This window comes from Culex pipiens, chromosome 2 (assembly GCF_016801865.2).
Source record: "Culex pipiens pallens isolate TS chromosome 2, TS_CPP_V2, whole genome shotgun sequence".
NCBI lineage: Eukaryota > Metazoa > Arthropoda > Insecta > Diptera > Culicidae > Culex > Culex pipiens.
Genome location: NC_068938.1, coordinates 135,662,013 through 135,688,851, shown reverse-complemented (window position 1 = coordinate 135,688,851; position 26,839 = coordinate 135,662,013). Strand labels below are relative to the sequence as shown.

Below are 26,839 nucleotides of genomic sequence, written 5' to 3'. Positions count from 1 at the left end.
AATAAATTTAATTAAAATTTTAAAATAATTTTAAACAAAATCTGTTTTTTTAACAGGAATCTTTTTATTCCAGTAACTTTTTTAAATAAATTTAATTAAAATGTCAAGTGTCAACTGGTTTCATGATCCGGATTATTTAGAACAGGTTCCAATTGGCCATCTGGCCACACATCAGATTCTGATTTTAAATAAATTCTGATTTTTTCTAGGAATCTGTTAAGTCCAGGAACTATTTTTAGAAATAAATTTAATTAAAATTTCAAAATAATTTAAAATAAAAAAAGAATTTTTGGAAAAAATCTTATAAATCCAGTTACCATTTTTTTAATAAATTTGATTAATTTGTTAAAATAATTTTAAGTAAAGTCAGAATTTTTCAGGGACTCTTATGAATCCAGTTACTATGTTTTTAGATAAATTTAACAAAAATGTCAAAATAATTTTAAATAAATTCTGTATTTTTAACAGGAATCTTATAAATCCAGTATTTTTTTTAAATAAATTTCATAAAAATGTCAAGTGTCAACTGGTTTCATGATCCAGATTATTTAGAACAGGTTCCAATTGGCCATTTGACCCATTTCTGATTCTGATTTTAAATAAATTTAATTAAATTCTGATTCTGATTTTAAATAAATTCAGATTTTTTTCAGGAATCTGTTAAGTCCAGTAACTATTTTTAAAAATAAATTTAATTAAAATTTCAAAATGATTTTAAATAAATTCAGATTTTTCGAAGAATCTTATAAATCCAGTAACTATGTTTTTTTTTAAATAAATTTGATTAATTTGTCAAAATAATTTTAAGTAAAGTCAGAATTTTCAGGGACTCTTATAAATCCAGTTACTATGTTTTTAGATAAATTTAACTAAAATGTCAAAATAATTTTAAATAAATTCTTATTTTTTAACAGGAATGTTATAAATCCAGTAATGTTTTTAAAATAAATTTATTTAAAATGTCAAGTGTCAACTGGTTTTATGATCCGGATTATTTAGAACAGGTTCCAATTGGCCATTTGGCCACATTTCTGGTTCTGATTTTAAATAAATTCAGATTTTTTTCCAGGAATCTGTAAAGTCCAGCTTCTATTTTTAAAAATAAATTTAATTAAAATTTCAAAATAATTTAAAACAAAATCTTTTTTTTAACAGGAATCTTATTATTCCAGTAACTTTTTTAAATAAATTTAATTAAAATGTCAAGTGTCCAGTGGTTTCCTGATCCGGATTATTTAGAACAGGTTCATTTGGCCATTTGGCCACACGTCAGATTCTGATTTTAAATAAATTCTGAGTATTTAGTCCAGTATCTATGTTTAGAAATAAATTTAATTAAAATTTCAAAATGATTTTAAATAAATTCTGATTTTTCGAAGAATCTGATAAATCCAGTTACCATGTTTTTAAAATAAATGAAATTAAACCGTCAAAATAATTTTTAATTAATTCAGGATTTTGCCAGGAATTTTGTAAATCCGGTGACTATGTTTTTTTTAAATAAATTTAATTAAAATGTCAAGTGTCCACTGGTTTCCTGATCCGGATTATTAAGAACAGGTTCCCATTAGCCATTTGGCAACATTTCGTAATCTGATATTAAATAAATTCATATTTTTTACAGGATTCTTTTTTTAGTCGTGTAATTATTTTTATAATAAATTTAATTAAAATTTCAAAATGATTTCAAATAAATTTAGATTTTTACAGGAATCTTATAAATCCAGTAACTATGTCTTTAAAATAAATTAAATGAAAATGTAAAAATAAATTTAAATAAACTCTGATTTTTTAAACAGGAATCTTATAAATCCGATATCTCTTTTTTTGAATAAACTTAATTAAAATGTCAAGTGTCAACTGGTTTCCTAATCCGGATTATTTAGAACAGGTTCCCATTGGCCACATTTATAAATCTGATTTTAAATAAATTCAGATTCATTTTAAGGAATTCTGAAAATTTCCTAATTAAAATATTTGACATTATTTTATTTAAAACAGGTTCCGGTAGGCCACTCGGCCAAATTTCTGATCTGATTTGTTTTCCAGGAATCTTGAATTTTGTCCACAGGTTCCCTGATTTTTCGAAGAATCTGATAAATCCAGTTACTATGTTTTTAAAATAAATGAAATTAAATTGTCAAAACAATGTTTAATTAATTCAGAATTTTGCCAGAAATTTTATAAATCCGGTGACTATGTTTTTTTTTTAAATAAATTTAATTAAAATGTCAAGTGTCCACTGGTTTCCTGATCCGGATTATTAAGAACAGGTTCCCATTAGCCATTTGGCAACATTTCGGAATCTGATAATAAATAAATTCATATTTTTTACAGGAATCTTATAAATCCAGTAACTATGTTTTAAAACAAATTTAATTATAATGTCAAAGAAATTTTAAATAAATTTAAAAATTTAATTAAAATGTCAAGTGTCATCTGGTTTCCTTATCCGGATAATTTAGAACAGGTTCCCATTTGCCACATTAATAAATCTGATTTTAAATAAATTCAGATTCATTTTAAGGAATCCTGAAAATTTCTTAACTAAATATTTGACAATATTTTAACAACATTTAAAACAGGTTCCGGTTGGCCACTCGGCCAAATTTCTGATCTGATTTGTTTTCCAGGAATCTTGAATTTTGTCCACTGGTTCCCTGATCCGGAATATATAAACAGGGTCCGGTTGGCCATTTGGCTACATGTCTGAATCTAATTTTGATAAAATTTAGATTAATTAAAAAAAAAATTAAACTTATTTTTTTTTTAAATTTTAAATAAAATTGTCAAGTGTCCACTGGTTTCATGATCCGGAACATTTAGAACAGATTCCCGATGGCCACATTTCTGATTCTGGCTATAAATAAATTCAGATTTTTTTTCAAGGAATTTTGAAATTCTGGTAACTAAAACAACTTTTTAATAAATTCAATAAAAATGTCATGTGACCACTGTTTCCCGGATCCGGGACAGTCAGAACAGGTTCCCATTGGCCCCTTGGCCATATTTTGGGATTCTGAAAGTATAGAGTAGCAAAAAATGCTTCAACACCACATTTGTTTTTCTAAATTGTCTGGCACATAGGAATTTTGAAAAAAAAAACTGCTTAAATGTTTTCTAGTTTCCGGATCCGGATTGGCCAGAACCGGTTCTCATGGCCACATTTTCGATAAAACACCTTCGGATATGCTTGGACAAACCATTTTTTGAGTTTGTATTGATTGTTTGAAGAAATAGTATGTTTTTTTCGCATAAAGAGCAACAAATTTCAAAATTTTGAAGATTTCGCAAAATTTTGGCTAATAATCCGGATTTCCACCGGAACCGGTTACGGGAACCGACCAATGGGACCATATTTTGGGTTTTTCTAACAATTTACCGTCTAATGACACCAGAAGCATCTAAAAAGACCTAATAGAACTTAAGTTACAGTGAAAACAAAATAAAAAATATTTTTTCGACGGGGGGTGATTCATATGCAAAACTTCTGCATTGAATATCTCGAGCTAGGGTAACAATTAAGACATGGGCCAGGTTGCATTGTGTTCAGGAAGCCGATCCCTCGGGGAGTTTTTTGAATCGTCCTGCTAATCACAAAAAAAAATTTTTTGTTACGCTGTGTTATCGGCTTTTCCTCTTTGCGCTTTCCGCGATCGTCCGAGACTTTGGGGGCTCGAGGCAAGAACGATTGTCTGATCTAGCCCATTAGCATTCGAACCGCGCTTTGAGTCGAATCAAAAGTTAAAGAACACGAAGTTTACGCCAAACCACGTCTTAGACGCTAGAAGGGTGAAAAGATCATCGAGTGTAGCGAGTTGAACTCGATCAGCAGTAGGTATAATTCTGTTGTATTTAGTGCAAAATTGTAATACGTTGTGAATTACTAGGGCGAACAGCGCCGAGAGGCACGTTAAGAACAACGAAAGTGGAAACCGCATATTGTGTGCAAGAATATCTGCTGATACAAAGGTATAGTGCGTTAGACACGGCTAGGGCCCTTTTCCTCATGGTTGTCGTGTTTCTCGCCTGAAGAAACCTTCAGGCGAAGGTTTTTTTGTTGGCCTCTCGTCCACAGCTCCGAAAATTGCGTCGGCGTCGGCACCCACTCGCACGTGTGGGATTGTGGGTCACCACGTTACACCCGCGCCCTGCCGGCCGACACGCACTGGACTCGCGCTGAGCATCTTGCCGTCCGCCCGCGATCGAGCACACGCCGAAAGCTGTCGAGCTTGACGGCGGCCTACGGGAGAAGATCGCAGGTTACCTGCCCCGCCCACGTGGTGGAGCCACGCGGTGAACCAGCACGATCTAACCGCAGCATACCTCGCCGGCCGACGATGGCCGCTGCAAGCACACGTCGCTGAATCGGACCAGCCTGCCATCGCAGAAAATCCTCGTGGTAAGTCGCACGCACTCTAAGAATACGACACGTTTGCCCCGCCGTTCACCGGCCAGAAAAGTGATTGTGTAAAGTGAACACGTGTTCAAAAGCCCTATACCGCAACACCTCGCACATCCAACGAGAACGTGGTATCAGTCCGTAAGAGGTCCTCGTTCAAAAGCCTCTGAGCAAGTGGACGCTGACCGTAGGGGAAATCCGGTCCTGTGACCGGTCGCCTGGCCTACAGCGTGCCAAGTGGACACTCTCTGGGTGCACTTGTCACAGTACGCCAGTGGGTTATCCGTAGGGGTCCGATAAAGCCCTGAGACATTGGAGCCCACCGACGGCAGTTCTAACATTGGCCACGTGGGGAATCTCGTTGTGATCTTCTCGACGCACCTGAACCGAGAAGATAAGTTGCTTTCGACCTGCGGCGACGCCGCTGGGAATCGGCATCTAACGAACACCGGCCACGTGATCCTGGTCCAGACCGCGCGCCCAGCGCGGCCGAACATCAATCGCCGAACGCGGCGAGCAGAACATCATCGCAGCCACCTGCGGCTTGCCGTACACCGCCCGCGTACCACGGTGAGCAGATCATCACCGCAGCCACCTGCGGCTTGCTGAACACCGTTCGAGAAACGCAGCTAGCAGATCAGCCCGCAGCCACCTGCGGCTTGCGTCGTGAATCCCGGTGAGCAGAGCATCCCGCAGCCATCTGCGGCTACCCGAACGCGCGCTGCACCAGCTGTTCGCGCGACACGACCAGGGAGAACCGACACCATGAACTCGTGAAAACAAGGTCAGATAGAAAATGCATGCAAGTTCCCCCCAAATACTGTAACTTGGACCAAATAAACCCCATGGTACTTCTGTTCATCCCCAAGCTTGCGTTTTAACTTATTGCGCGCTAGAGAACTATTTGGTTTCGATTATTCTTTCCGTTCTTGTTGATTTTGGGCATTTTGCCGCCTTGTTATTGATTGACTCCTTTACCTGCCCTGAGCATTGACTAGTCGGGAAGTAGCAGACCTCTCGCAGTACGGTCCCGAGACCGTACTGGCGCGAAAGCGGGAGCGTTTTCAAGGAAGGTTGAGTCTGGCCTGGGTTTTGGATTTTGCAGACGTTGAGTGTGGGAATAGGGTGTTCCAAATTCTTTTTAGTTGGTTCTTCCTTGCCTCGACTTAGCTGAAGCGCACCCACGCCCCCCTTAACTGTTACAGCACAAGGTGCGTAAGATGTACTTCGGAGGGGATTATGAATAAATTTGGGTGATGAATGATCAACTAATGGTCATCATCGATTTTATTTTAGATCAATTTGTTGAGCTGTTCAAATTTAAAATGCAATTTTGAACAGATTTCAGTAATTCCACACTAGTATGGGGAACGTCTGTATTAATTGAAACAGATTTGAGACATACAAATAATCGCTGATTTTATCTCTATGCAAAACTCTATGACACACAGTTTTCCCTTGTCAGAAAAAGGGGGGATTTGCAACAATCTCCAAAGAATCTCCCGTCATCAGCATATCCCTGAATTGTACCCCTAATGAAGTTGTAAAGTTTGCACTCCTCACAACTCTCCCTCTCATTCGAGCTCCATCATACTGAGAGGGGTAGTGCTAAAAGGTGTACGAACACATCCTGTGACGATTCCAAAGTCGCTCCCTCTAAATGAAGTTTACTTGTTTATGCATGGTCCCATGAATCATTTGATGAGCTATTTCGTTTCCCGTTTGCCCTTTTCCCAGGATGAGACAAAAGTCTTCGTCGTTGTCGTCGTCTACCTTGCAGAAGTCCTGTCTCTGCGAGAGTACACCTGTTTTCTTCCCATGCACTACAACAATTCAAACGTGACCAGACCCCGGCGGTTCCGGAACTCCCTCCCTGCCTCCGTGTGACCTGCTCAGCTATTACAGCAGCAATCCCGAAAGGTTTTGCAAATATTTGCAAAATAAATTTCACACAATGAAAATGACAAAGATATAAATTAATTAAAATTTTCATATTTTCCCTCAACATGGCATGAATTCAAATTAAATCTTGGCTAGGCCACATGTCCTTCCGGTTGTCACCTCCCCACCTTCTATCTGGATGTTCCACCAACCTCACCAGTAAGAGACGAATCACGTCGACTTGAGAAAACCCCATTCGCACTTACTTAGGACGAGTCCTCACGTTTCCGTACAAACATATGTTTTAGCCAGGAAGAAAAGGAAAGAGTACCTATTCTTCCATTTAGTCGAGGGAAGAAGACAGGATAGTTCGACTGCCTTTTCCCATCCGAGTTTTGTGCGAGGCATTCTGGCTCATTTGACTTAAGATGTCACGTGGCCACTACATGAGCCTTTACTGGGAAGCTTTTCTGTAAATTCGAGAAGAATGCCAGCCACTTCTTCTTCTTGAGAAAGCACTCATTGTTGATGAGGTTATGTTTTCATCAGTGGAATATTGAATGGCTTTTCAGCTGTGTTTGTGTGTGTTCGTTGAGCAGGGAAACATTTATCATTATTTTATGTTTGTGTGTGTTATTATCTTTCTGTTGAATGCAACTGTAATCAAGTGGTAATTGAATGATAATAATCGAACATGCACATCTGTGAGTGCTTGTTTTGATATCGATTTGGAAAGTGGTTGCATTCTTCTCATTGATGGTACTTATTTATAATGTAACATTTATCGCAATAATCCATGACATTGCATTAACAAAACACTTTATTGTATATTTTCTCTGAGTGATTTAAAATATAGAGGAGTTTAAGTCCCTCAACACGATGTGATAATTTCTGATTTCAGATTTACCTTTTTAAATTAAAAAATGGGTAATTCTCCGCCAACTCACACAGCAGTTGCCCCGACCCCTCTTCGATTTGCGTGAAACTTTGTCCTAAGGGGTAACTTTTGTCCCTGATCACGAATCCGAGGTCCGTTTTTTGATATCTCGTGACGGAGGGGCGGTACGATCCCTTTCATTTTTGAGCATGCGAAAAAGAGGTGTTTTTCAATAATTTGCAGCCTGAAACGGTGATCAGATAAAAATTTGGTGTCAAAGGGACTTTTATGTAAAATTAGACGCCCGATTTGATGGCGTACTCAGAATTCCGAAAAAACGTATTTTTCATCGAAAAAAACACTAAAAAAGTTTTAAAAATTCTCCCATTTTCCGTTACTCGACTGTAAAAAATCTACATTGACCCAGAAGGGTCATTCTTTCATTTAAAACAATTTTTTTCATTTTAAAATTTCGTGTTTTTTCTAACTTTGCTGGGTTATTTTTTAGAGTGTAACAATGTTGTACAAAGTTGTAGAGCAGACAATTACAAAAATTTTGATATATAGACATAAGGGGTTTGCTTATAAACATCACGCGTTATCGCGATTTTACGAAAAAAAGTTTTGAAAAAGTTGGTCGTCATCGATCATGGCCGTTCATGGTCACCCGCCACAGACACGGACGACGAAACAAAGAGAAACGCAAAAAGTAACTTTTTCAAAACGTTTTTTCGTAAAATCGTGATGTTTATAAGCAAACCCCTTATGTCTATATATCAAAATTTTTGTAATTGTCTGCTCTACAACTTTGTAGAACATTGTTACACTCTAAAAAATAACCCAGCAAAGTTAGAAAAAACACGAAATTTTAAAATGAAAAATTTTGTTCTAAATGAAAAAATGACCCTTCTTGGTCAATGTAGATTCGAAAAGTACATTAAATTTCCCATAAAATGACATGTTCTAAAAAATTTTACAGTCGAGTAACGGAAAATGGGAGAATTTTTAAAACTTTTTTAGTGTTTTTTTCGATGAAAAATACGTTTTTTCGGAATTCTGAGTACGCCATCAAATCGGGCGTCTAATTTTACATAAAAGTCCCTTTGACACCAAATTTCTATCTCATCACCGTTTGAGGCTGCAAATTATTGAAAAACACCTCTTTTTTCGCATGTTCAAAAATGGAAGGGGTCGTACCGCCCCTCCGTCACGAGATATCAAAAAACGGACCTCAGATTCGTGATCAGGGACAAAAGTTACCCCTTAGGACAAAGTTTCGCGCAAATCGAAGAGGGGTCGGGGCAACTTTTCCCGATTTCGTGTGAGTTGGTAGAGAATTACCCAAATACAATTGGCCAGTGTTTATTTATATTATTTTCAAAAAATACCTGGCAACATCACAAATGAGAATATTTAGATTAAAATTAAAAAAAAAGTGGGGATGTTGTCTACTCTAATGGGTATAATTGTTTCAAACTTTGAAAAAAACATATATTTTTTCTCCTTTCTATAAATTGCTATTTAATTTCAAAATATGTATTAATTTGAGAACTAATAAAAGTATTTCTCTACAATTTCGCAATTTTTTTCCGCGATTTAAAAAAAAATTTGGTTTGGATGAAACTTTACATTTTTTGATAGTTTATACTTTTAAGAATTAATTTTCGATTACTTTTAGGTTTTTAAAAAAACATTTGGGTATTTAAAAAACTCTCTTAAAAGAAAAGCACCCCTTTAAAAAAAAAAATTTGGGTAAATCTGAGAAAAATTCTTATCTTTTATCTGGAACTATGAAAATTGGGCAATTTGTTCCTGAGATACAGCATCACAAAGATTTCAAATCGATGATAATAATTTTTTCTAAGTGTAATCTACGATATTTTTGAAGCTAATGGTCCGATTTTCATTTTAAAAACTGAAATTATTGTGAAATTTTCTGTTTTTTTTTTTTCAATAAAAACATTTCAAAAAAATTATAATTTGGTTTCTTTTTTTGTAGCTGCAGCTAAGTTTTCTTTTTGGGCCATAAATAAGTAACGGCCAAATTAAATATATCCAATACAGTGTTTTATGTCTCATTTCCCGAAACACCTGATGCTTCCAACTGCGTGTAGAGCAAGGAAAGAAAACCCCTCAGTCCGATACCAACTCAATTTGTGCACAACAGCAGAGAGGGGGGAAATCCCTCTACTCCTCAGACACGATTGGTGGAGGGAAAACTGTAATATATTGTCGGCAGTGGACGGCACACGTCCTTCGATAGAATCGCCCCGGGAAAAAATAGCTGAACCTGAAATGATAATAGCAAAAATGGAAAATTGGAAATTGAAATCAAAACTTACGTGTCCAAACGTCATTTCGGGGCTGGGAAAACGGGGGAACATGTGTGCAATGTGCGTTATTTGATTTTAATATATAAATATTTTTAATATATTATCTGGAATTTTATTTGCGTCCACGCCGGAATGTTCCAGCGGACGCTCCCGCACACACGTCCCATAAAAATCAACCGGACCTAACGAGTCAGAAACCAAATGATGAGAACTGTAATCAGCGATCCATATGTGATATGTGCGATATGAATCCTGATTTTGGGGACGGACCTGCCAGCAGGGCAGAAGAAAAAACGAATTGCATCAGGACAAACAAAATTTAATAAATAAAATTAAATATTGGTTTGATTTATTTTTCGTTTTTTATTACGTTTCGGGCAAAGCAGCATGTCTGTCCTTTTTCCGTTCCAAACCCATGGCAGAGGGATATCACGTGTTAGTTCAAATCAGTTGAAAAAAAAACACACAAATCTGCCATCTCCTCTCTCCGTGTCGTCCATCTCGGCGGACTGGGAAGTCACTTCGTCACACATCTGCTGAATCGGATATAAAAAAAGCGCCCCGACCATAGCCAGATCCAAAATCGAGACATATTTCTGTTTAGTATTTATACTACACCCCCACCCTCCAAAAACACTGTCGTAGAAGATCTGCAGGACGGCAATCGGCAATAAGACTAACGTACAGCTGTAAAATTTATGATTTAATATTGTTTTAGATGAAATGTTTCCAATTTCACTTTGGGGCGACTTTCTTCGTTCGCCCTCGCTGGTTGCGGTTCTCGTGGATGTTTTTTTCCTTTCTGGAGCCTAGAGTTCCAAATCTGTGGGAAAGTGACATAAAAGCCAACTACCGCGTCCGAATGAGGCAAAATGCAGTCAGCAGAAAAAGTTGCGCCATTTTTCGGGGACTGATTGGGCGAGTTGTGATGAGAAAGCAGTAAATTTGAGACGTGGTGATACATTGAATGTGCACAGACAGATAGTTGTGGTACCTTAATTAGGATTTCTGATGCGAATTCAGTGACATGTCATGCAGCTGTGATTGGTTTTGGTCCGTCAAACTCTAGACATATTTGATTTGATTAACATTTGGGCAATTGCCCAATTTTTTCAATATTTTTCATTTTTCTCGTGTTAAGAATCCACAATAACTAAGGAAGTTGTTGTCTTGTTATTACAAAATCGTCGATCTTACGAACCTACAACAGTCTATTTATAAAAAAATGTCAAACTTTGCTGTAAATAGTTTTGTACATGGAGAAAAATGAGTTCTAAAAATCGTGAACAATCGTTCACGAAAATGGAATCCACGAATAAAGTGTTCAAATTTCATGGTACGTTTTTCAAAAACGAATCACGATTTTAAGAACCCGGGCAGACGGTAATAACAAAATTCATGCCATTTCAATAACAAATACTGTTAAAATGGAATCTTCTTGAAAAATCCGTTTTTGCATAATAGTTCAATAAAAGTTTATGTTATCGTAACAAAATTTGTTGTAGGTCTGATATTGATTGAAAACTAAAACAACTTGGGAATAACATTTTTTGCTATGGAAGAATACCTTTAACTGTTATTGGGATGATCGGATTAGTTGTTAAAATAACAAAAAATAATAAAAAAGATTTGTTTGAAGAAAAACTAAAAATGTTATTAGTCTGTTATTGCAATAACAATCCAATAACAAAAAAAAATTAATAACTGCGAATAACAATTCTTATTATTAATAACATAAAATGTTATTGGCCTAGTATTTTCAAATATCAAGAATTGTTATTCCCAAGTTATTTCCGTCTGCTCGGGAACGCATTTTTTTTCATATATACAGTACATCGCATCAAAAATCTCAGTGCTTAAGTTCTGGTTGGTATAAGTTTCTACAAAAAAAAACTATACTTCTGTTGAATTATGTTTTTCTTCATTCATTCTTAGTACTTTTATATGTATTAATCATGTTTGTTTTTATTTTTATTTGTATACTTTAGTATCAGGCCTATTCTACAATCAACAAGCATTATCATTTGCATATTTGGTGTTTTTCCTAATTTGTTCAGTCAGTTTTAAATTTTTTATAGTGTATCTCAAAAAAAAATAGTGTTTCTCACATTGTACGATAAAAACTGTACAACATTTAAGTCGAAATAGAGTACATACACGGAGAAAAAAGAGTTCCCCAAAATCGTGAACAAGCGTTCATGAAAATGGGAACCTCGAACAAAGTGTTCAAATCCCATGGTACGATTTTGAAAAAAGTACCATGAAATTTGAACACTTTGTTCGCGGTTCCCATTTTCATGAACGCTTGTTCACGATTTTGGGAACTCTTTTTCTCCGTGGATTCTGGGACAAAACAAAAGTTAGCTCGCCTAGAGGAGAAGTTCAAAAAAAGATGAAACAAAATCAAAAATCAAATTAAATTGGTCGCTCTACAGCATTGCCCTGGCGTTCTCGATTGCGAGATTCCTACGCGAAACTATGTATCCAAAGACTTGATTGTTGAGGCAATTGCAAACCTCTTTTTACACCGAATCTTCCATCCTTCCGGGATTTGAACTGACGACCTTTGGATTGTGAGTCCAACTGCCTACCAGCTCCACCGAGACAGGATACAACAAAATATCAGTGGTATAATTGTGGTAGGCAGTAATCGCTAATTTTCAACCAAATCAGTTTTTTGGTTTCATATCGAATTTGTCAAATTAAAATACAAAAATGTCATACTCATCAATCCCACCCCAAAACATCGCCTGTCTGGCGATAACCGACGCAGAAAATTCATCTTTTCCATCCTTACCCGGACAAAGTTTTTCCCTAAACCACCCCTCAGCCTCCGCCCTGCTCATCAAAAGTACTCGAGAGTACACTAATCTGCGATGCAACACTATCCCGATGCACTCCACCTCTGGGTTGGTATAAGTACTCCAAGTGCTGCTGCTGCTGGGTGCTCTTAATTACAAAATTTCTTCTTTCGCCTCTACTGGGAGGATTCTGTCGAGCTGGGCTGCATCTTGTGAGTATATTCTCCCGCACTCTTGCTCACCATGTTGCTCTTGAAATTATTTAATTAAAATCCCGTCATGCAGATGTTGATTTTCGGAGTGTAGTCGTTTCTTTAATTATTATCGAGAAAAGTAATTAGCATTAATTGCATCTCGAGCAATGAATAAGTAATTAGATACCGTCATCAGGGGTGACATTGGGTCTGGGGGGTGAGATTGGGTCATACAAATTTCAGCATTTTTGTATGACCCAATCTCACCCCCCAGACCCAATGTCACCCCTGATGACGGTAGCGAATATTTTGTATTCATTAATTAACATCTCCTGTGTGACACGCAGGGATGTTTGGTACCGTCTTTGGGAGTTTTGGTAATTAGTTTTCAACAATCTCAAAGTCTTGACATAAAACCATCAAATCATATAATTTTCGTCGACGTGCCTTCCAAGCTGCGATGCTATAGGAAAATCTAACACGTATCTCAACATAACTAATGATTCTAAATTTATCTCCTTTCCAGTGGAACCGATCAGTGATCACACAGTCAATGCCCAGCACCAGCAGCAGCAGCAGCAGGCCACATCCCAGCGAATCTCAGCAACGACGGCAACGGCAACGGCCCCCGGTGTTACGGCGATGGGACACACGACGGTTACACCGAACGCACCGGCAATCCAATCATCGATCCAGTCCGCCCCGAACCTCGGCCTGGGCAGCACCGGACTGGCCAACAAGGACTGCGCCGGCTGCGGGAAGCGCATCACCGAGCGCTTCCTGCTGAAGGCCCTGGACCTGTTCTGGCACGAGGACTGCCTCAAGTGCGGCTGCTGTGATTGCCGGCTCGGCGAGGTCGGCTCAACTCTGTATACTAAGGCGAACCTTATACTATGTAAGCGAGACTATCTCAGACTGTTCGGCACCACCGGGTACTGCGCGGCCTGCAACAAGGTGATACCGGCCTTCGAAATGGTGATGCGTGCCAAAAACAACGTCTATCACTTGGAGTGCTTCGCCTGCCAGCAGTGCAATCATCGGTGAGTACCTCCTTGGGCGTTCCAAATTGATGTCGTCAGCTGAATTTGCTAATTGGGATGCACGCGACAGGCAGAGTCACAGATTGACACATTTGAGCAGTTCTCTCAGATTTCGGTCATTCGATTTTTTTTTTGTATTTTTAATCCGACTGAAACTTTGTTGGTGTCTTCGGTATGCCCAAAGAAGCCATTTTGCATCATTAGTTTGTCCATATAATTTTCCATACAAATTTGGCAGCAGTCCATACAAGAACGATATATGAAAATTCAAAAATCTGTATCTTTTGAAGGAATTTTTTGCTCGATTTGGTGTCTTGGGCAAAGTAGTAGGTATGTATACGGACTACACTGAAAAAAATTATACACGGTAAAACAATTTTGGTGATTTTTTATTTAACTTTTTGTCACTAAAACTTGATTTGCAAAAAAACACTATTTTTATTTTTTTTCATTTTTTGATATGTTTTAGAGGACATCAAATGCCAACTTTTCGGAAATTTCCAGGTTGTGGAAAATATCTTTGACCGAGTTATGATTTTTTTAATCAATACTGATTTAAAAAAAAAATAAGTATTGGTCACAAAAATTTCAACTTCATTTTTCGATGTAAAATCAAATTTTCAATCAAAAAGTACTTTAGTGAAATTTTGATAAAGTGCACCGTTTTTAAGTTATAGGCATTTTTAGGTAACTTTTTTGAAAATAGTCGCAGTTTTTAATTTTTTTATATTAGTGCACATGTTTGCCCACTTTTGAAAAAAATAATTTTGAAAAGCTGAGAAAATTCTCTATGTTTTGCTTTTTTTTTTAACTGTGTTGATACGACCCTCAGTTGCTGAGATATTGCGATGCAAAGGTTTAAAAACATGAAAATTGATCTTTTTAATCACCCAAACAACCCACCGTTTTCTAATGTTGATATCTCAGCAACTAATGGTCCAATTTACAATGTTAAAATATGAAACATTCGTGAAATTTTCCGATCCTTTCGAAAAAAATATTTTAAATTTTTTTAAAACAACACTAACATTTTAAAAGGGCGTAATATTGAATATTTGGCTCTTTTGAAACGTTTGTCTTGATGGTGGGTTGTTTGGGAGAGACTTGGAAAACATCAATTTTCATGTTTTTAAACCTTTGCATGGCAATATCTCAGCAACTGAGGGTCGTATAAAAAAGGTCGTATCAACAAAGTTCAAAAAAGCAAAATATAGAGAATTTTCTCAGCTTTTCAAAAATATTTTTTTCAAAAGTGGGCAAACATGTGCACTAATTTTAAAAAATGATAAACTGCGAATATTGTGAAAAAAGTTACCTAAAAGTGGCCTTAACTTGAAAACGGTGCACTTTATCAAAATTTCACTAAAGTACTTTTTGATTGCAAATTTGAAGTTGAAAAATTTTTGCGACCGATATTTCGATTTTTTGAAAAAAAAAAAATCAGTATTGATTCAAAAATTTATAACTCGGTCAAAGATTTTTGGTACAACCTGGAAATTTCTGAAAGGTTGGCAATTGATGTCCTCTAAAACATATCAAAAAAATGAAAAAAAAATAAAAATAGTGTTTTTTTGCAAATCAAGTTTTAGTGACAAAAAGTTAAATAAAAAATCACCATTTTTTTTTTACCGTGTATCATTATTTTTAGTGTAGTCCATATCCATACCTACAACTTTACAGAAGACACCAAATCGATCAAAAAATTCCTTCAAAGGATACAGATTTTTTAATTTTCATATATCATTTTTGTATGGACAGCTGCCAAATTTGTATGGAAAATTATATGGACAAACTAATGATGCAAAATGGCTTCTTTGGGCATACCGAAGGCACCAAAAAAGTTTCAGTCAGATTAAAAAATACAAAAAATAAAATTCTAAAAAATAAACCGATTTCGTAGAAAATTGCTCAGTTAGAATCTGATCTTTAAAAAATTGATTTCTGATCTCTGATTCTCTTATTCTCTGATCTAAAAAAAATTGGTTTTTATTTATTTGTGATTTTGAAAGAATTTATATGATGATATAGCAACATTAGAGGCACGATGGAGTTAGATCACAGAGCTGTTCCTTAATCTACTTATAAGTTTGTTTAGTCCTTCTTATGGCCCATTTTTGTCAAAATAAAAAAAAAGCTAATATACTAAACACTTATTTCTCCTTCCCTCTCTGCCAGGTTCTGTGTGGGTGATCGTTTCTACCTATGTGATAACAAAATCCTGTGTGAATACGACTACGAGGAGCGCCTAGTGTTCGCCAGTATGGCGTGCAACCCGTCTAGCCTAGCACATATACGGAGGCAAGTTAGTAATTTACAGGTAAAACCAAATCCCTCGAACTCGACACTCTTCCATCCACTTCCTGCTGCTCCCTTTTCCCTCTGTCCAAAAACAAGCGTCCTTTGCCTTCCTTTTTCCAGTGTGCGAGCATCAGCAATAAAGACGATTGAAAAATTAATCAAAAAACTTAACAACCCCTCGCGCTTGTTTGCACTGTAACGACGTCAGATAAGTGATATTCACCGGGAATAAAAATGAATTTTGCAGCGCAAATATATTGTTGAACTTTGGGGATTCTTCGCCGGAGTTGGCCATCAAAATTTTCCGAGTTTCACGCACACCTCCGTCAAGAAGCGGCGGGAAAATCCCAATAAATAAATATCGAATCACGCATTAAGCGTCATAAAATATATTGGTTATGCTGAATATTGATACGCAGCACATTTTTATATGAAACGTATATTAACACTTTTTTTTACAAAGCACGAAAATCCAATCAAGATCCTTTTATTGAAAAAAGTCGCACCTCTTCGCAGCAACAGCATATCATCGTTTTACGCGACCCGGGGAAATATAAGGTTGTAAGTGTGTTTGACACAAAGAAGGGAGTTGATTTTCCACCCAGCCACGCTCGCGTCGGTGTCGCGTCCACCCCTTTTTTTAGCCGGAGGGGTGTATTGAATGTGTCTGGATTTTCGGGGGCAGGGAGACGCAAAGGTATTACGAAACTGGTTTGACTTCCGGATAACTCCCGAAAAAAATAAAGTCTCCTCATACTCAATGCACCGTAAAAATCCGGTTAACTTCAATCTCACGCGTGTGACATTAAATGGCGCGAATCAGGATGGTAGAGCAAGTGTTTTCCTTTTTTTTCGCTTGCCGATGTGACGTTCGAAAAACATCAATCGTTTGTGTTGGTTTTACGTCAGAGGCAAATGAACTAGAAAACATGACCGATTTTATTGATTTGATGATTGATATGATATGATTAATATAAAGTTTTTTTTTAAGTTGTTTGAAAGATTTAGCTGTTTGAAAACTGAAAAAGTTGTAAAATTTTATGAATCATTTCTTAGCTTAAAAAAACAAACTTAAATGTTTTGACAAATTTCACAAATATTCCATGTAGCATTTTAGGCTTTATCATAGCTGTTACAACCGCTATAAAACCTATCAGCCAAAGGTTGTTACGGCCTATCTACAAAACCTAGGAGTTCAAGGCATTAGAACCAGGTTTTATGTCCGAGGCATAAAACCATGTTAGAACATATTATTTAGCTTTTGCTTGTTGGTTGCGGCGAATGCCGAAATAAAGCTATCAATATGCTACCATAAAACCTTAATACAACTAGGTGGTGGCTAGTTGGTTTAAAAATGTTACTTGGGATATTAAATTTAAAGATTTGATGATAAAGATAAAAATAAGTTTGAAAACTATGTCTGAATAAGAAAGTTAAATTAGATCTAATTATTTAAGCAAGGTGATTTTACAAATTCTTAATATTTTCCAACAAGATAAACTATATAAAAAGCGAACACTTTTCAATGAGTTTTATGTGAGAATTCTATAACATTTGGAATGTTGTATTCTACCGATTAATTGAACAGGTTTTTTTTCAATTAAACAAGAAAATCAAAAATTGTCAAATATGATCAAATGTTCACCAGCACTAAATGAAAAAAAACTAACTTAATCCACCTATGTGGTTGATACCTTCCTCACTTTTTTACCAACAATGGGTAATATGAGTGGTTTGGACACATACTTAAACTATTTTTTTAGATCCAGAAAAATAAGTACACAGATATAACTTAAGTGGTAATAACTCGATATCGTTCACATACATTTAAGTGAGATCCGGCTTCAAAAAAGTACAAATATATCACTTAAGTGACCATAACTCGAGACAGGGTTGCCAGATATTCAATCTTGTGGAATCGTTTGAAAGGTCTTTCAATTGCCTAACCAATGATGGGTCGGATAATGGATCCGGACATCGTTTACATATATTTAAGTGAGATCCGGATATATATGAAAACACATTTTTATACATAACTTTTGAACTAGTTATCGAAACTTCAAACAATTCAATAGCGATGTATGGGACCCTAAACCAAGTCGAATACAACTGGTTTGGTCAAAATCGGTTCAGCCAGTGCTGAGAAAACTCAGTGAGAATTTTGGTCACATACATACATACACACACACACATACACACAGACATTTGTTCAGTTTTCGATTCTGAGTCGATATCTATACATGAAGGTGGGTCTTTGCTTTTATGAAAAGTTCATTTTTAGAGCAGGATTATAGCCTTACCTAAGTGAGGAAGGCAAAAATAAACACAAAAATTAATAAGCTGGCAAAACAAAAATTTCAGTCTCCTTTAAGAGAAAAATATTGCAACATACATTAAAATGTGTGAATGTATGTTTTTATAACCAGAAAAAGAGTCCAGAACATTTTTAAGAATCCTTATGAATTTTACAAGACATCATATGTTTCACGATAAGGAAATCTTTATGAATTTTGACCTTTTTTCTGTTCAAAATATCTAAAAATTCATCTAATTTTTCAATGATAACGTTTTAACAAAATAAATACTTTTTTAAGTGGCTTCCACTTCAAGTAAAATTAGTCGAGCTCCAAGGATAGATCTCAATTTAGAAAGAAAAAGTGCCAAAACATTGAAGTTGTGGTAAATTTGCACATTTTTTTGAGGTAAACTGACACATTTTTTTTACATAAAAGATGTACCCTTTCCCATGGGGCAGATGTTTTATTACAATGATTTTTTTTGCCTTCCTCACCTTACTGAGGAAAGGCTATAAAATCACTCGAAAAATGAACTTATTAATTTGACCTCGTAGACCCACCTTCACGTATACATATCGACTCAGAATCATGTTCTGAGCAAATGTCTGTGTGGATGTGTGTAGGTGGGTGGACAAAAAAATGTCACTCGATTATCTCCGGACTGGATGAATGGATTTTGACCGTATTAGGCTCATTCGATCCGTCTTGGGTCCCACAGGTCTCGATTTTTGGCGTACGTCTGGAAGACTGTAAAAAGGGTGGTTTTTGCAAGAACCATGTTATACATTTTCAGAATGGTATTAAAAAGACGTTTCCAATGAGCCCAAAACATTGAAGATCTGACAACCATATCAAAAGTTATTAGCACTTAAGTGTTATTTGTACACTTTTTGGAGGCCGGATCTCAGATATTTCGATGAAAATGATGTCCGGGTCCCAAATGCGACACGCCGTTAGTTAGATAATCGAAAAAGACGTATTAAAAAGACCTTCCAAATGAGCCTAGAACATCGAGGATCGGACAACCCTATCAAAAGTTATTATTTATACACTTTTTGGAGGCCGGATTCCAGATATTGTGATAGAAATATTGTCTGAAACTTCCATGCGAACTATCGTTGGATCGGTTTTTTATCAGACCTTGCCGATGAGCCAGAAATATTGAAGGTCTGCAAACCCTATCAAAAGAAATGAGTAATAAATTTGATTTGTTTGTTTTTACTGAATGTATTGACATTATGAATGTGAGGAAGACACCATTAAGTAACGTTTTTACCTTATATCTTGTTTTTTGTTTACCTTCAGAGATTTTTTTCGGAATAACAAAAAGACTACTCAATAGAATGACAAGAAAAAAATGAAAATATTGGAAAATCATAAAACTTGAGAGACTCTTGCCCCTACCAAAAAGTGGCGTTAAATGTGTCGGATCATTGTCAAGTGTAAGATTCTTATGTAAAATTTGATGACAAACAAGTTCCAAAATATCCAAATATTTTTTAAATCTTGTTAGGTACATCATCTAGAGTCTATATAAAAGTAGATTTTTAGATATATTTTATATTTTTTATTGAATCGCTTTGTTCCAAGTTCAAAAAAAAAGTATAAGTCAAACTTCCTTCACATCAACTTTTCTTCTGCATTGGAAACCACTAACCGCACATGAAAAACGAGCGGATCAAAAAAAAACTATTTAAAATGTGTAACTGCAGTGTTATCTATGATTGAGATCGCTTTTCGTTTACGGCCGAACGGCAACAGCAGAAAAAAAAACTGGAAAAACTTAGAAGCACACACAAGTGGCCCACGAAACAGCACTAGCTGTTTGCCACCCCGTCGAAGCTTACCACCCGACGACTAGCATATGCGGTGATCCTCCATAATTTAATGGCTTCAATTTTCGCTGCCCGCATCAACTACGGTTTAAACTTATGAGATAATTGCTCCGGCAGAAGTCTCAGCGCGTAGTCGTGTTTTTTCGTGCTCTATCGAGTTGTGTTTGGCGCGTTTTTCACGGCGATTCCGAGGCGTGTGCGAGCGGACAAGCCCGTTCCGGTGGTCAGAGGAGCCACAATCTGGTCGTCGTGGACACGGCGGCGGTGCAGAGGCGGAGAAGGAACGAGTTCCCGAATCCGAGCAGCAGCAGCAGGAGGAGTGAGCAGCAGCGGCTGCGGAGGCAGCTGAGACGAGAGACGGTCGTTGGCCGGTGGAATCGGCCCCGGAGAGTCGACTGCGGTCGGCGGACCAGTTTTCGGCCAGGCCAGGTCGGAGACAACCCCCGTTGTTTACGTGGCTGGCAGCAGGCAGCACAACAACAACAACAACAAGCGCGCGCAAACGAGCTTCCCGCGCATCCCGCTGCGGGCGGCAGCCAGTGCGGCCAGTTCGGCGGTGAGTGCGAAAGGCGAGTTTTTTGTTAGCGTTTAGTTTTTTTTTTTTTTTCCTTTTCTCCTTTTTTACTTTTGCGTTTAGTTTCACAATTTTCATTTTCGTTTAGTTTATCGCGTTTCTTCGCAAACATGGATCCGACCAAGTCGGACCATGAGGAATCCGATTTCGATTCAACCCTTGAGGGTGACGAGGACGTGGAAATGGAGGACTCCGTTTTGGGAGTTCCTTCAAACACCACCAACAGGGACCTCTTCCTGAAGGATAAGAATGATGGCGGTAAAGGGGGATCCACGGACGGGTCTAAGAGGACGAAGCGAAAGCGTCCTAAATCAGATCCGAATCCGGTTCCCCCTCAACCACCGATTCCTCCCTTGACTCCAGACCCGATTCCTCCCTTGACTCCAGACCCGATTCCTCCCTTGACTCCAGAACCGATTCCTCCCAATCCAGATCCAATTCCTCCTAAAACACCGGTGCCGAATCCGGATCCAAATCCTCCCCCGCCCCTGAATCCTCATTCTCAAAAACCGATTTCTCGTCCTCGTCAGTATCAAGAGGGATCGCAAACGGAATGGGTGGTCTTCTTCCGGCCCAAACAGAAGCCGCTAAACTTTGTACAGATCACCAAGGATTTGCAGAAGCACTATCCTGGGGTGGTCGAATGTACCAAGCTGAACAAGAGCAAGCTCCGCGTGATCGTGAACTCCGCGGTGCAAGCTAATCAGATCGTAACTGATCTGCGGTTTAGCATTGAGTATCGTGTTTGGATTCCGGCCCACAAAGTCGAGATCGACGGCGTGGTGACCGATGACAGTCTGTCGCTTGTCGACCTCTCAAGGGCGGTGGGACGCTTCAAGAACCCTAAACTTCCAGCTGTGGAGGTACTCGAGTGCCGGCAACTGGGCAACGTCACCACCGAGGGTGGCCAGAAGAAGTTCATTCCTTCTGCCTCGTTCCGGGTGACTTTTGCAGGGTCAGCTCTGCCGGACTACATTGAGCTGTACAAGCTTCGGCTTCCAGTCCGATTGTACGTTCCGCGTGTGATGAGCTGCGAAAACTGCCAGCAGTTGGGACACACCAAGACCTACTGCAGCAACAAGAGCAAGTGCTCAAAGTGCGCAGGCCCCCACAAGGACGTGGAATGCCAAAAGCAGGCTGAAAAATGCCTGCTTTGTGGCGGGGAACCGCACAAAACTCGGCAGTGCCCAAAGTACAAGGAGCGCGAGGACAAGATGAAGCGATCCTTGAGGGAACGCTCCAAGAAGTCCTTCGCGGAAATCCTTAGTCAGGTGACCCACCCCAATCGCTTCGCTCCTTTGGCGGACGAAGATTCGGGGGACGAAGATTCCGATGTGGAGGTCCTCTTCCAGAGAGACGAGGAAAGTGACTCTTCCGGACCAAACCCGAAGCGCAACAAGGCTTCCAAGTCCAGAAAAGCCGCGGGCGGCAAGGGTAAGGAAAGTGACTCGTTGAACTTCGAGGAGGATTTTCCTTTCGGTCCGTCGGGTAAGCCCGCTCCGAAGCCGGCACCGAGGCCGGCACCGAGGCCGGCACCGATTCCTCTCAAGCCGCTGAAGCCCGTTCCCAAGCTGCCAAAGATCCCCTTAAAACCGGTTCCTAAACCGAATCCGATAACCGATGCCTTCAAAGGAGTCCTTACTTTTTCCACAATCGTGGAATGGCTGTGCTCTTTTGTGAGTGAACCGACGCGTTTAATCATAAAGCGGTTTGAGCCTCTCGCTAGACACATCGGGAAACAGCTTGCTAGCACGACGCCCCTCTTGTCGTTCATTTCCTTTGATGGGTAATACACCAAAAACGAAAAACGGCATCTCCTTTCTACAATGGAATTGCAGAAGTTTAACCCCCAAGTTAAACGATTTTCAACAATTCGCATTCGAACGAGACTGTGATGTGTTTGCGCTGAGCGAAACGTTTCTTATCGGAGATGAGACGCCAGCTTTCCGGGGGTACAACATCATCACAGAGAGCAGGGCAGGGCCAAATAGAGGTGGAGGCGTACTGATTGGGGTCAGGAAATGCCACACTTTTAGAAAGGTCACGCTCCCGAAGCTAGGAGGAATCGAAGCAGTCGCAGTACAGGCCAGGATCAGAGGACTGGACATTTGCATTGTGTCCGTCTATGTTCCCCCACAGGTGTCGTTAACTCGACAAAAGTTGTGGGGTATGCTTGAGCTGTTGCAGGCACCGCGACTGGTTCTGGGTGACTTTAATCTTCACAGCACCGAGTGGGGAAGCCACAAGACAGACCCTCAAGCATATCTGATTCATGAACTGTGCGACGACTTCCAGATGACCCTCCTAAACAGGGACAAGCAAGTTACGCGGATTGCAACACCACCAACGCCAACTACGTCCGGTACGAAGGCGAGTGCCATCGACTTGTCGCTCTGTTCCAACAGTTTGGCAGTTCTCTGTGACTGGAACGTGCTTCAAGATCCTCGTGGCAGTGATCATTTGCCGATCGCTATTCTGGTTAGCCATGGCCCACAGCAATCGACAATGGTGGAGATGCCTTACGATCTGACGCGAAATATCGACTGGAAACAGTACGCGGAGGCAGTCTCCATTGGAGTTGAGTTGCGAGCTGGGTTGGCACCGCTTGAAGAATATGCGTTTCTGGCTAATTTGATCTATGACAGTGCGTTACAAGCTCAGACAAAACCCGTCCCGGGACCGTACATCCGAACGCGCCCTCCTCTTCCCTGGTGGGACAAGGAGTGTACGGATCTCTCGGCGGCCAGGTCTGAAGCTTATGTGGACTTCTGCAAGTGTGGAATCCGAGCGAACTTCCAAAAGTACAGAGCTCTTGATCGCAGGTACAGTAATACTCTGAAGCGGAAGAAGCGAATGTATTGGCGGGAGTTCGTTGAAGGATTACCAGCAGATACGTCCATGAGCACTCTGTGGCGCGTTGCGAGGGCCATGCGTAGAGGTTCCGTTCCGAACGAGAGTGTGGAAAAATCGGACAAGTGGATATTGGATTTCGCCAAGAAGGTGTGCCCGGACTCGGTGCCGACACAACCATCATTCGACGTTGTTGATGGGAGCGATGCTAATCCTCCCTTCTCGATGGTAGAGCTCTCCATAGCACTATTGACGGGCAACAACACTGCTCCTGGTCCGGACAAGATCAAGTTCAGCTTGCTGAAGAATCTTCCGGACGTCGCCAAGCAGCGTCTGTTGAAACTGTTCAACACGTTCGTGGAGCAGAACATAATTCCACACGAATGGCGACAGGTCCGGGTGGTTGCCATTCAAAAGCCCGGTAAGCCGGCATCCGACCACAACTCGTATCGTCCAATCAGCTTGCTGTCGTGTCTACGCAAGTTGCTGGAGAAGATGATCCTCGACCGCCTCGAACCATGGATGGAACGAGAGCACTTGCTGTCAGACACGCAGTATGGCTTCCGGAGAGGCAAGGGAACAAGCGACTGTCTAGCCTTGCTGGCCACAGGGATCGACATAGCCCGTGGTAAAAAACAGCAAATGGCTTCTGTCTTCTTAGACATCAAGGGTGCATTTGATTCAGTCTCCATCGAGGTGTTGGGAGTAAAGCTGCGGCGGAGCGGTCTCAATCCGACGATGTGCAACTTCCTCATCAACCTGTTGTCAGAAAAACACATGCACTTTGTGCAAGGTGATCTGGCAATCACCCGGATAAGTTACATGGGTTTGGCACAAGGCTCACGCCTTAGCCCATCCATGTATAACTTCTACGTCAGCGACATCGATGATTGCTTGACCGGAGACTGCACCCTTATACAGTACGCAGATGACGCAGTGGTTTCAATCGCTGCCAAGAAGGAAGTCGATCTGCTAGAACCCTTGCAAGATACCCTGAACAACTTGGCCCATTGGGCAGTTGAAAAGGGTATTGAATTCTCTCCGGCGAAGACGGAACTGGTCGTTTTTACGGGGAAGCATGAACCGCCGCAGCTCAATCTTTCTCTCTCGGGAAAGACTATCGAGCAGTCGGACCACTTCATGTACATGGGTACCATCTTCGATCAAAAGGGAACATGGGGGAAGCACATTAACTACCTGAAGCAAAAGTGCCTGCAAAGAACTAATTTTCTGCGCAGTGTCTCTGGCAACCGGTGGGGTGCTCATCCTTCTGACCTGCTTCGACTGTACAAGACAACGATACTCTCGGTGCTGGAATATGGCAGTTTCTGCTTCCAATCAGCTGCGAAATCACGCTTGTTGGTTCTCCAGCGGATACAGTACCGATGTCTTCGCATTGTCTTGGGATGCATGCACTCAACTCACAACATGACCCTCGAGGTCTTGGCGGGAGTGTTGCCTCTGCGAACTCGTTACTACGAACTGTCTTACCGGTTCCTGATCCGGTGTGATTACAGGAATAAACTGGTAATTGACAACTTTGAAACGTTGCTGAACCTTCACGTTGAGTCTCGGCGCATGCTTCTATATTATGACTTTATGTCATCGTGGGAGTGGAGCCCGAGCACAACGGTACAGCGCACGCCTCCGTTAACCAACAGCACCCTGATTGGCTTCGACACGTCCATGAAAGCCGATACTCGCGGTATCCCAAACCATCTTCTGCGGGGAGTTGTACCGTCGATCTTCGCATCAAAGTACAACCATGTTCCTCCAAACAACAGATTCTTCACCGATGGCTCCAAGCTCGACGGCTGTACGGGCTTCGGTGTTTATCATGAATCTTATCAGCTGTTCTTTAAGCTGAAGGACCCGAGTTCGGTTTACGTCGCAGAGTTAGCCGCGGTTTACTGCGCACTGCGAATCATCGAGACCATGCCACCTGACCACTACTTCATCTTCACCGATAGCTTTAGCTCTGTTGAGGCTATCCGGTCTCTGAAGCCGACCAGGGAGTCTGCGTTTTTCCTCACGGAAATACGCAAGACTTTAAACAACCTGGCGGCTCAGTCCTTCAGCATCACGGTGGTGTGGGTCCGCGCTCATTGCTCGATTCCGGGTAATGAGAAAGCGGACTTGCTCGCCAAGAAGGGTGCTGAGAGTGGAGACATTTTTGAAAGGCCAATTAGCCTACAAGAATGCTACGGTTTGCCGAGGCAGCGTGCGCTCCTGGATTGGCAAAAACAATGGGACGACGACACCAAGGGACGTTGGATGTATTCCATACGACCTAAGGTGCAAAGAAAAGCCTGGTTCAAGGGAATGGACTTGACGCGTGGATTCATCAGAACGATGTCCCGCCTTATGTCGAACCATTACTCGTCCAAGGCTCATCTTTACCGTATCAACATGAGTGATACAAACTTATGCGACTGTGGGCAGGGTTATCAGGACATCGACCATCTCGTATGGGCGTGTCCAGATCACCAGGCTCACAGAATTAAGTTGAAAGATACCCTCAGGGCCCGAGGAAGACCACCAGAAATCTCGATGCGAGACGCGTTATCTCAACTAGACCTTGATGTTCTCTATCCGATCTATCAGTTCCTCGTAGATTCCAAAATATCCATTTAGTTTTCTTCCAGTTAGTTTTCCTTCAGTTAGTTTTCCTTCAGTTAGTATAACTCGCCTTCACACAAAGCCGTCGTTTCTGGATTGCACCGGAAGCAAAGCAAGAACGCCCCAGCAGCTGGACACCGAGTTGCGGCTGAGGACAAAACGCAAAGGCCAGCAGAGCCAACCAAGACCCCTACACAATCCCCCTTCCCTTCCCACGCCTTGTCTTTAACATCAATCCCTTCCCTACTAACCCCGAGTAGGCCGCGGGTAATCGGCTCCCCTCCCACTAACATTTACACACAAGATCCTCTGTAATTATTAAGTCAAATGTAATTACAAAAGCCGACTCGGTCCTAACCAGGTCCCAGTACCGAAAAGGACCTAATAAAAATAATTTTATGAAAAAAAAAAAAAAAAAAAAAAAAACTTATGAGATGCACGTCCGATGATAACAAGAGTATCGAATTTTGATTCAACACTAGCTGTTTTTTTTTAAATCTGGTTATTGAGACAATCTCCACGCGAAATGTTTTAATTTAAAATGAGCTCAATTATGCAAAACCTTAGATCGATGACGAATAAACGTGTTGATCTGCCTTTAAATGTCTCATAGATCGATGAGCAATCTCATAATGTTAAAAAAATAATCGCATTTGTTAAACAAAATGCTTCGTATAAAAGTTCATTTGGTCATCACTCTGTCAGGTTCAGAAATTTTGTTACCGTGATAAAGAATTCCAAAATTCGAGGCAAAAAACCGCCTCGCTAAATTAGGTTTTCGCCAGCACGAGATTGTTTATAATAATAATGATCATAATTTCAGCATAATACTGCATGC

General features: G+C 39.9%; 3 protein-coding genes across 6 annotated transcripts in view; all 3 read left to right on the top strand.

The window, feature by feature from the left end:
* The window catches only part of LOC128092881 (uncharacterized), a 262,971-nt gene extending 240,447 nt beyond the window's left edge, over positions 1 to 22,524 (top strand). The window contains exon 2 of the mRNA XM_052707905.1: positions 20,060 to 22,524. Coding sequence (XP_052563865.1) covers positions 20,643 to 22,322 — 1,680 coding nt within the window. The 5' untranslated portion in view covers positions 20,060 to 20,642 and the 3' untranslated portion in view covers positions 22,323 to 22,524. The remainder of the gene's footprint in view (positions 1 to 20,059) is intronic.
* Positions 1 to 26,839, top strand: part of LOC120417552 (endoplasmic reticulum-Golgi intermediate compartment protein 3) — a 302,890-nt gene that overhangs the window by 181,267 nt on the left and 94,784 nt on the right. The window lies entirely within an intron of this gene.
* LOC120417566 (LIM/homeobox protein Lhx6-like) overlaps positions 1 to 26,839 on the top strand; it is a 237,262-nt gene that overhangs the window by 189,382 nt on the left and 21,041 nt on the right. For 3 of the 4 annotated variants that reach the window (XM_052707907.1, XM_039579661.2, XM_039579660.2), the window contains 2 exons: positions 13,015 to 13,528; positions 15,704 to 15,845. In XM_052707907.1, coding sequence (XP_052563867.1) covers positions 13,015 to 13,528; positions 15,704 to 15,845 — 656 coding nt within the window. The remainder of the gene's footprint in view (positions 1 to 13,014; positions 13,529 to 15,703; positions 15,846 to 26,839) is intronic. The other variant, XM_052707906.1, reaches the window with a different exon arrangement.